Raw genomic sequence first — 11,343 nt, 5'->3', positions numbered from 1 at the left:
TTGGTAAGGTCTGGTGTTGTGTTGGTGAGTTTCTGCAGAGGAAAGTACTTGTTAAAGTGTTATATTTGTCTCATCTTAGAACAAAATTCCAGGAGGATAAGATGAGATCTAGATTTTTTTTTATTTCTTCTCCTAATTTCTTAGTTCTTCTTTGAACCAAAATGGAAGGAAGCATTGGTTTCAGGTTATTACATATTACAAAAGAAGTAACTTAGAGATCACATGGTTAGTGTCAGGAGACTGGATCAAAATGACAACAAATGTCATGGCTTTTTTGTTTTATTTTTAATGTCTTTATTATAACTGCAGACTGGCTAGAAGCCATTTGTGTGACTGCAAGGACACAGAGTCCTTTTCCCTGGAAACTCTGGGTTAGTATGTCAGACATGTGACATGTGAATATTCATGGTAGCCCCATCAGTCCTTTCTGAGGCCGTCTCAAGCGAGTCGTGGGCTCCTTGGTGTTAGTCTGCCTGGGTCCTCAGTGGCTTGTTACTGTGTCAGAGCCAGGAATGAACTCCCACTTCCTCCGTGGTGGAAAGAGGCTCCAACGCGTCTTTTCTTCTTTGGAGTAGTTGCTGGGCCTTTTTTTCCTCTATTTTACCTTCGCGAGTCCTGTAAGTGCGTCTGCACCGTGCTCTTCTCACCCTGGTCTTTTTACTCAGGCTCTTGCTTTCTTTTCCCTCTTCCCTGCAGTGGGGACCCTGACTCTCTCCCATCACACCTGTCTTGTCCATTGTTGCTGTGGTAAGAACTGTTCTTCCCTGGTGAACATTTCATGCTTTGCAAGCAGACTGATTCTGAAAACCAGCAAGCAGTAAATAGTACAAGAGTGAGATACTGAGCGAGCTGCTCTAGCATCCCTGGCTGCCCAGACTTCTCATTGACTTCCTTCCAGTATTCTTTTTCCTATTGTGTTAGGAGAAGGTGAAACATGCCCATTTCACAAGCATTTCCCAGTATCCCCAAGACAGTATTGCTGTACAGTCCTTGCTGGCTTCAAACTCGGGCTGCCCCCTACCTCAGCGTCAGGATTGTTGGGGTCACAGACATGTGTTGCAGAAGAAGTAACTTAGAAATCTCATGGTTAGTATCAGGAGACTGGATCAAAACAAATGACAAATGCCGTGACTTTTTTGTTTTATGTTTAATGTGTTTTTAATACATCCTGTTCTTCATTTGCAGTCGATTTTGTTCATTGCAATACCCTTCCTGCAGTCCACAGCCTGCATGCCAACCTGTTCTGCTCCCAGTCATTTGCCATCCTCAGGCTCCTGAATTGGCCCTGCCCCTTATCCTACATTGTGCTCCTCTTGAAGTCAGTTTAGAACATATGGCCAGGAGCCTGGCTCTCTGCTACTAAGGCATCTGATGACTCTGACTTATCCCCATCTTGGCTGAGGGTTAGGGTCCAGGAATTTTCACTTAGAATTTTGAAGACCTTCACACTCCTCACTGGACTGTGTGGATCTCTTCAGCTGCAGTCTGGTGAACCCCACTCCCTGCCCTGTAGAGGTCTTGGGGCCTATTTGCATCTATTTATTTCTCTATAGGATTTTAGTTTTTACTGTGCAGTGGACTGATTGGCTGCTCAGGTTCAGGTCTTTCCTTGTTGCTCTTCTTGTAGGCTCAGGTTTGTCCTTTGTACCTTTCTTGACATCTTTTTATTTAGATAGGAGGATTGAAAAAGGGAAAAAGGTTTAATTTAATTTGCAACACTGTGTTCTTTTTTTCTCCTTAATTGTCCCCTTTTCAAGAGTCTGGGTTTTTTTTTTTTTTTCCGAGACAGGGTTTCTCTGTGGCTTTGGAGCCTGTCCTGGAACTAGCTCTGTAGACCAGGCTGGTCTCGAACTCACAGAGATCCGCCTGCCTCTGCCTCCCGAGTGCTGGGTTGTTTTGTTTTAAAGAGCAGAGTTTTCTATTTGCTACAGGGTTTGTTTGTGGTCTTCCTCTTTCCCACTGTAGGTGTAACTGTAAAAGGGAAAACTGTGGGGAGGTTGGGTCTTAGGACTTAGGGGCTTTGCTAGGTGGAGCAGGCAGGAGCCTTTGTCTCAGGGCACTGTGGGTCTCCAGGCATCAGAACCAAAGGCTCCTATCCCACCTGGGGCAACTACCCACTAGATAGCTTGCTCACCAGCAGCTAGTCCATTCTTGTTTGCTTGTGATAAATGTGTATTCCAGACTTTGGCACACAGAGCCCTGTGACTAGGTACCAGAGAGATGATGGCATCATCATGTGATCACCTTCTGAGTCCCAGGTTCTCTGTCAGGAAGACTTGCTGAAATCCTGTCTCCTGATGCCATACAAGAGTGTGGGTTTGTTGACTTGTTAGACTGTCTTCCTTATTTCTAAAGTAGCGTCTTGGAAGGACGGCAGCAAAAAGCACAACTCGAATATAAAATGCAGATAGTGGGACCTGACTGTCACAGTGATGAGAGAAGGGTCAGTTCTCTGATCTCAAGGCAACCCCAGAGTTTCTGACTCAAGTGATAATGGTCAGCAGTCTGGGGGTAAGTTTTTTTTATTATTTATTTATTTATTTATTTATTTTTTAATCAGCTTTATAGTAAGGACCTGGGATTTATTAGTCTTGCTTCTGCTCAAATGGATGCTTGTAGGAAGAGGGCCCTCTTGCTCATCCCGGCTAGCTTAGCCCCGGAATAACCACACAGAAACTGTATTAATTAAATCACTGCTTGGCCCATTAGCTCTGACTTCTTATTGGCTAATTCTTACATCTTAATTTAACCCATTTTTATTAATCTGTGTATCACCATGAGGTCGTGGCCTACCAGCAAAGTTCCAGCATATCTATCTCTGGAGGCGGATCCATGGCATCTCTCTGACTCTGCCTTCTTCCTCCCAGAATCCACTTCTGTCTTCCCCACCTACCTAAGTTCTGCCCTATCAACAGGCCAAGGCAATTTCTTTATTAACCAATGAAAGCAACACACAGACAGAAGGATCTCCTACACCAGAGGCTCATTGATGATCTAATTAACCAGCTCTGTAAGCATCAAATCAGATCCTAGGTATTAATGTCCTCATGGAATAGGGTTTTTTAATAAAATAATTTATTTAATATTATTTTATGTACATTGGTGTGAGGATGTCAGATTCCCTGGAACTGAGTTACAGACAGGTGTGAGCTGCCATGTTGGTGCTGGGAATTGAACTCAGGCCCTCTGGGAAGGCAGCCAGTGTTCTTAACCACTGAGCCACCTCTACAGCCCTAGAATAGATTTTTTTTGTTTTTTGTTTTCTTTTGAGACAGGGTTTCTCTGTAGCTTTGGAGCCTGTCCTGGAACTAGCTCTTGTAGTCCAGGTTGGCCTCTAACTCACAGAGATCCTCCTGCCTCTGCCTCCCGAGTGCTGGGACTAAAGGCGTACGCCACTACTACCCGGCTCAGAATAGATATTTTTAAAGTGAACTTCCATAGCATGCTATGTCAGGATGAGCGTGTGTCCATTTGTGCTGTAAACAGAGACATCATTAAACCTCTGAGGGGTCAGCTAAACACTTACTCTGTCACACCAGTGCGCCCTCAGTATGAGGCGTTACTCCATCACTCCAGTGTGTCCTCAGTGTGAGGCATTACTCCAGTGTGTCCTCAGTGTGAGGCGTTACTCCAGTGTGTCCTCAGTGTGAGCCGTTACTCCAGTGTGTCCTCAGTGTGAGCCGTTACTCCAGTGCGCCCTCAATATGAGGCGTTACCCCATCGCTCCAGTGTGTCACCATACTGTGCAGGAACAGGAGCCAACACTTTGCCCATTAAACACCAGGCAGGGTTGAGGCACTTTAGTTAAAATCATTGCCCATTGTCATCTGCAGCCCAGAGTATTAAATAGAAAATCCCAGAAACAAATAATTAATTTAAGCCTTCGTTTGCATTCTGAGTAGCAGGATGACTTTTCCACTCTCCTGCTCTGCCTTGCTCTGTCTGTGACCCTCGTAATAGTGAGAAACTGTTGACTCATTTTGATGCTGTACCTCAGGCTGCCAAAGGTTTGGCCACACTGTAGGGTGGTGCCTGGGCCAGACAGAAAAAGCATCCAATGTGGATGTACATGGAGACAAAACCAGTCTATCTGTCTGTCCAGAAGTCTGCTGGGGTCCTTGGAATGTGTCCTCTGAGGGTAAGAGAATACATCTGTATTCCACTTCCTCCTCAGATCACCCATGAAGTCAGACAGCGTGTGACTGAGTGGGTTATGTGGTCTGTCTGAAGCAGCGGGGACTGGGGGTGGGGTGCGTGGGGATGGCGGACAGGCGGCATGGTGACTGGAGATGTGGGAACAGGGACACTTTGCTGTTTCCAGTGCTTGCTGTCCATGTAGCCACCACTTTCGACAGAGGGGTGTTCAGACAAGGAGCTGACCATTGGGGGGGGCCCATGTTCATGTATTGATGGTAGGTGCACACTACGGACGTTCACACCAGGTTGAAAAGAGTCTCATGATCCCTGCTCCCAGAGTAAATGCTCTTTCCATTTTGCTCTTGATCTTCTAGATTTTCTTCTCTGTTTGCCAAGAATCCTCACCCCACTTTTTTCCAAAATGTCACAGAATGTTCATGTTGCTTTCATGAACCTGGTTCCACTTCAGGTGCCAGGGACAGCTCCTGGGAGATGTAGTTCCACTTTTGACCACCAGGGAGCCGAGGCCTGTCCTGAGGCAAAAGGCCTGAGGAGAAAGGCCTCTCTCCCCCTCCTCACTGGCAAATTCACCTGGCAGCATCTCCCTCCTGTCCTTTGGAGCTGTCCTTGCTCAGCTGGTCTAAGAACTGAAGGGTTCTGCTTCTCTTCGTAAGCCTGCCAGAGTGATTCCCAGCAGCAGTCATGGCCAAAATTGGCTTCTGGCTTCTTTGGTCACGTTTTTACATATGAGTCTTTGAAATTTTGGTGGTGGTGGTGGTGGTAGTGGGGGTTGTTTTCTTTTGTTTTTGAGACAGGGTTTCTCTGTGTAGCTTTGGAGCCTGTCCTGGAACTCGCTCTGTAAACCAGGCTGGCCTTAAACTTATAGAGATCTGCCTGCCTCTGCCTCTCAAGTGCTGGAATTAAAGATGTGCGCCACCACTGCTTGGCAAATTTTTGTCATTTTTTTGTGGGAAGATGCTTTCTTGGTGACATTCCTCTCTTTGCAGTTCCCAGTGACCTCACTGCAGAAGAGCGTCAGGAACTGGAGAACATCCGGCGGAGGAAGCAGGAGCTGCTGGCTGACATTCAGGTTGGAGGGTGCTGGGAGGCTGGCCAATGTGGGAACACTTGGTTTGTGGCTGTCGGTGTCAAAAGGTGCCCTTAAGAGCTGGTGCTTGCCACATCTATGGCCAAAGCACAAGTATTAGTGGTTATCTTTGATTTACCAGAAAGCGGAGTCTCTGGAGGCTTGCGATTTGTCAGAGGTAGAGTGACTCTGAGCTAAGTTTTCTCAGCTGACACACCAAAGAACACAGGCCTCAGGTTTGCGGCTCCTTCTGTAGGTCCTGACTCTGCTGCTCACCAGCTGAGGGCTTGGGATGCAGCTCCAGCTGTCACGACTGAGAACAGCAGCACCTTCACAACTTCCTGCGAGGGCCTGCTGCACTGGGGCTTACAGGGTCATCCCTAGAGATGGTTGGTGACTGCAGACAGCAGTGCTGCTCTTTTCCCAAGTTCCTTTCTTAGCCAAAGACTGTGTTGGGAAGAAGGTCCAGGAGCTATGGGGTGGGTTATTTTTCTCTGGGCAGCTGGATGCCTCTCTTCTGAAACCCTTTGTAAGATTTCAGGGGTGAGAAAGGAGGGCATGGACCCTCACGGGGCAGTGAGAGGACAGGCCCCTTGCCATAGGCAGTTGAGGACTGTTAGGATGGTTTTCCTGATTCTCTGGTTCTTGTTTCTCTGGTAAGTGCTAGGAACATGGAGGAGTTCACCCTACCCTCTGCATGGAGACAGTCCCTCCCTTCTAAGACTGAGTGAAGTGGAAAGCACTGGCTGGTAGTGAGTTTGCTGCTGGGGTGAATGGTCAGCAGATTTAGTGGGACACTCTCATGTCCAGCTATGGCAACATGAGGCAGTAGTGTGGGCCCAGCTGGTCCAGCCAGCCATGTGTGTGGGTGCCTGTGTGCTATGAGCTGCGTCATGCCTGTATTTGGGGACTGCAGATTGTTCTGAAGCACTATGCCAAAGTGGCTGTTCTTCAGTGAGTGCTCCTTTTACAACGTCATGAGCCTAGAAGGCTTCTTCCCTAGCCCAGGAACACGGGCCAGCCTTCCCACCTTTGCAGTCCTAAAGTGCTCACTGGTGGGAGCCCAGTAGATGTTTATTGAGTAGTGCATTCTGCTAGTTGACCTCGTAGAGTTTCTGCATGTGTCCTTGTTGTCGTTGCTCTGTTCTGCTGTGCTGTGGTGTTGGGATGGAGGGAGTCTTTGGAAGTGTCGCTGTGGTCTGCAGTTCTCATCCTGATGACTCCTGTTTACAGAGGCTGAAAGACGAGATAGCAGAAGTCGCTAATGAAATTGAAAGCCTGGGATCCACAGAGGAAAGGTGAGTCTGCCTTGCTGCTGGCTGGGCTCCTGGGTCTAGCTCCCAGGGCACCTTCCCCATGCCACCCTTCCCCATGTGTCCTGGCACATTCGAGGAGAAAGTAGGTTTTCTGCCGTGTATCCTTAGCAGATACACGGAAGCCTTCATAGCCTTCCTCTGAGTCCTCACTGAACACAGGAAACTTTTTTCTTTTTTGAGATAGTCTTTCTACATAACTTTGACTGTTCTGAAATTCACTCTGTAGACCAGGCTGAACTGGTCACAGAGATCTGCCTGCCTCTGCCTACCAAGTGCTGGAATTAAAAGTACGTGCCACTACCTGGCCTCAGGACACCTTTTACATGTACAAAACTGAGTTAGAAAATTCAAAGGCACCCAGAAACCTTAAGTCAGCAGTTCTCAGCCTGTGGGTCATGACTCCTTTGGGGAACGACCCTTTCACAGGGGTCACATATCAGATGTCCAGCATATCAGATATTTAAATTATGATTCATAACAGTAACAAAATTACAGTTACGAAGTAGTAACAAAATAACTTACAAAATAATGTAGTGGTTGGGGTCACTACACCATGAGAAACTATGTTAAAGGTCAGAGCATTAGGAAGGGCAAGAACACTGCTCTAAGTGCTCATAGATTGTTGTATAGATTATTTGTTTCCCCTTCTTTTGTCCACTCTGTATGAATTTTTAAAATTTCTGTTTCACTTTGTTTAACGGAGGAAAAGCTTAGCACTTCTGATATCGTTTCCTAAGGCTGGTGACCACCTGTGTCTGGTGTAATGTCAGGTGCACTTGTACCTCTTTATGCTTCAGGGAGAAGAGTGTGAAAATGATTACAGTGTAAAATGACAAGATGTCAGGGACTTTGAGCAGAATTCCCAGGCTGTTTTTAATGGTCTCACTCGATAAATGATCTGCTTCCAGCTCCCTCTATGTCTGTGTTTTTCTAAGCCTAAGCTTCTCTGTCTGACTTTGTAAGGCCCTTTGATTTGTTATTTTAAACTTGTGTGTGCAGTGCCATAGGGATGAAGGGGCTACATCCTCCACAGAGAGTGGCCAGTGGGACATTGCCAGCCTCCAGGTTGTCTTTTAGGGTTACAGTTTTCTTACTTTCTATTAAAGTTTTTATTTAGATTTTTAAAAATATGTATATAAGTGCTTTACCTGCAAGTCTGTCGTTCACTGCATTTGTGCCTAGTGCCCAAGGAAGTCAGAAGAGAGCATCAGATCTCCTTGAACTAAAGTTATGAATGGTTGTGAGCCATCGTGTGGGTGTTGGGAAATGATCCCTGGTCCTCTGCAAGAGGAACAGGTGCTCTTAACTGCTGAGCCATCTCTGCAGACCCTTATTTTCTGTTAAAAGAAAAAAAAAGCATAGAAATTGGTAGATTAAGAGTTATTCTAGAGAGCTGGGTCTCTAGCCACATCTCAGGAGGCAGAGGCAGGCAGAACTCTGTGAGTTTGAGACTAGCCTGATCTACACAGAGAAACCCTGTCTTGGAAAGCAAAAACAAAACAAACAAAAGAGTTCATCTAGATTTAAAGCTTCTTCTCATAGAAAAGATAATAAGTTGGGTGTGGTGCCGCACACCTGTAATCCCAGCACTTGGAATGCAGAAGCAGATGGACCTTTGTGAGTTTGAGGCTAGCCTGGTCTACATAGTGAGTTCCAGAACAGCCAAAGCTACATAGTAAGACCCCATCTCCAAAACCAAAAACCAAACCAACTAAACAAACAGGCAAGGGCTGTGTCTCAGTGGCAGGATACTCGCCTGGCATGGGAGGGCCTAGATTCAGTGCATCAGCAGCTCTTCCACCACAGCAAGCAAGAAGCTGCTAAATGGATAAGCAAGTCACAGAGTAGGAGAGAATAGCTGCAGTGTGTGTCTGAGACCTTGCAGCGCAGTACCATGTGATGGCTCAAGCAGATGGACACAAATCCCAAGCAGATCTATGCAAGACGTTGTAAATAATAGATGTCCACATGGAAGAGGCTCAGTACCATCATCTGTGCAGGTGAGCGCTGTAAAACTACCTGAAATGCAGCCTAACACATCTTGCAATGGCTAGAATCAAAAGGTATTAAATACGTGTTCGGCGCTGATCCCCAGCAACACAGGTGTTTACTCAAGAGAATGAAAATATGTCCTTAAACACTTTTACCAAGGATATTTACAGTACTCTTATTAACAATGGACCAAGGTAGAAATTGCCCAGCCATCCACCAATAGGTGAATGCATAAGTAGGCTGGGACAATGGGCCATTACTCGGTAGTATCAGAGGAGTGTGCTCATCCAGAGCAATAGCATGTGCAGGCCCCACAAATACAACAGAGAAGCAGTTCGTATGTGTGCACACAGTACCACATGGACACAATACATACTTCTGTCATAAAGCTGAGACAGAAGACAGGGATATACCATCAAAAATAGCAGTGGATGCTGACAGGTGTCAGGGGAGACCTGACCAGAACCCAGTGGGGTGGTCACCAGGGCATACATACCTGTCAGACTGAATGGGTCCTTGGGATGCAAGCCTCACACTGAATTAGAATTATCCCTGACTTAAAAAAGAAAATTATTGGCCTTTTCCTGGTTATAAGTGGAATTTTTAATTTTAAAAATTATATGTATTTATTTATTTAGTGAAAATGAGTACATGTGCCTCAGCACACACGTAGAAGTCAGAGGACACCTTTCTGGAGCTGGTTCCATCCTGCCGTGTGGGTCCAGAGGTTGAATTTAGGTTGTCAGCTTAGCTACAAGTCTCTGTACCTGCTGAGTCATCGCACTGTCCAGGAGTAGATGTTTATTGCAGTAATCTGGTAAAAGATGGAAAAGTATGAAGAAAACAGATTTTCCCAAATCAGCAACCGAGAGAGAACGATTAATATCATAGTATGCTTTCTTTCTGTGTCTTTTTGTGCCAACACATATATGTGGGATTCAGGGTACTGTTTGCTTAATGTCCTGTGGGTTATCACAGTTCCAGTGGACAAAAGACCCCAGCGGTGTCCGCAGATAGGCCCTGAGAACCCTCAGCTCTCTATTCACTAGTGCTTAGCTCTCCATGGAGCCCTGACCTGCCCATCCTGAGCTAGAGAACCAGGACTGGTCTGCAGATGTTCTGTGAGTGGACAACAGGATACCATGGTTTTGAGTAGACAAGTAACACTATCATCTGATGAAGCTCGAAACATAAAGAATCCCTTAAAGGTAACATATAAGGGCTGACAAGATGGCTCAGCATATAAAAGTGCTTGCCTTGCAAGCCTGATGACCTAAATTCAATCCCTGGAACATGTGTAGAGGTGGAAGGAGAGAACAGACTCCACAAAGCCGTCTTTTGGCCTCCACACCCATGCATGCACATTGTGTAGGTGTACACAAACAATACAAATAAATAAAAAATGTAAAAAATAACATAAAGAAAAAACACCAACGTTCATCAGTGCATCTAGTGCCTGTGAGCTCAAGAACGATACTTCAGTGATTTATGCTTTAAACTCTGGAGTTTAAGCTAGTTTTCCAGAATTAAAGATCCTGAAAGGAGAGCTGTTTGCAGATTCTGAGCATCTGTATAGTTGGGATTTGTTATTAATTCTGGTTTTCCATAGGTAGTTGTCATACTTGTAATCAAAGGCCTGATAAGCATTTTGTAGCAATAACTCCAAATGCTGTGTAAGAAATAGAGACAACGTAAAACTGTGAGCTTTCTCAATTGACCTAGTTGATACAGCTGCTGTCCAAGGGAGACTGTGCTGAAGTTAGGACAGCTGACCCATTGATGACTTAGCCAGCCACTGACAGTGACTGTCCCATCAGTCATAAACAGCAATGCTAGACAGGTAGGGACAAGAACTGACTCATGGAGAACTGGGAACTTTAGCCAGCTGCATCCTGTGATATGTCAGGCAGTCATCAGCAGCCACTCTGAATGGGTAGGGCCGGGAGCTGATTCATGGGGAACTAGTGAAGTTAGCCAGCCACTGCTGTAAGCACCCAGAGTGGTCAGAAGCAGTGATTGTAGCTGGTAGACATCTGGAAGTGTACTACTGAAGTCTGGGCTCTGGGTTCTGGGCTTGTCAGAGGCCCAAGAAGCCTTCAGCAAGGAACCAAACCAAGGCAAAGGATGCTGAGAGCCCTTGGGGGTGGTTATGTGCCTTGCCATTGTAGGGCCCCTAAATATCTCACACTGTTATAGGAAATAGCCCAACAGCTTTTTTCTTGTATTTTTTTAAAAATATGGATCAAAGTAGTAGTATTGGATTTAGGGAAAATGTAATTAGATAACCTAAGACTCATACCTGTTCATTCCAAACCTCAAGTCAGGCTGGCCAAACATGGTGGGCTCACACGTGTAATCCCAGCATTTAGGAGACAGAGGCAGGAGGAATGTTGTGAATTTTAGCCCAGCCTGAGCTACAGTCACCTCTGTCTCAATCAGGAAAGAAGAAGAAGAAGAAAGGGGAAAAAAAAAGAACTTTGGGGATTTGGCAAGTGCTGATGTGCTCCTTAAAACAATGCATAAGCTATTTCTGAGTAGCTCATTGGCTCAGAAACAGTAGAATTACTGTCAGTTCCCAGGTATAGCCAGGCTTACAGGAGGTTTTAGAAATGTCACCTAGCCTCTACCCCTAAAACTCTGAGTCACTCAGCAGCCCAGAACCTGTAACTCAGTTCGTCTGTGGGATTGGATAAAATGGGCAGACACACTAGGTGAGAGCTGGCATTCTGCATGTCTGACACGCTCCCTCATCTGTATGTGGACCACACCCTGGGAAGCATGGTCTATGAACCTGCATTTGTTTAGTCTAAT

At 45.9% G+C, this 11,343-nt stretch overlaps 1 protein-coding gene across 3 annotated transcripts in view; it reads left to right on the top strand.

Moving 5' to 3' along the window:
* Cyth1 (cytohesin 1) overlaps window positions 1–11,343 on the top strand; it is an 83,049-nt gene that overhangs the window by 52,828 nt on the left and 18,878 nt on the right. For all 3 annotated transcript variants that reach the window (XM_026780265.1, XM_013347633.2, XM_026780266.1), the window contains 2 exons: window positions 5,145–5,227; window positions 6,458–6,522. In XM_026780265.1, coding sequence (XP_026636066.1) covers window positions 5,145–5,227; window positions 6,458–6,522 — 148 coding nt within the window. The remainder of the gene's footprint in view (window positions 1–5,144; window positions 5,228–6,457; window positions 6,523–11,343) is intronic.

The sequence above is a fragment of the Microtus ochrogaster genome, chromosome 7, assembly GCF_000317375.1.
Source record: "Microtus ochrogaster isolate Prairie Vole_2 chromosome 7, MicOch1.0, whole genome shotgun sequence".
In the NCBI taxonomy this organism is placed as follows: Eukaryota; Metazoa; Chordata; class Mammalia; order Rodentia; family Cricetidae; genus Microtus; species Microtus ochrogaster.
This window is presented reverse-complemented; position numbering and strand designations above follow the sequence as displayed.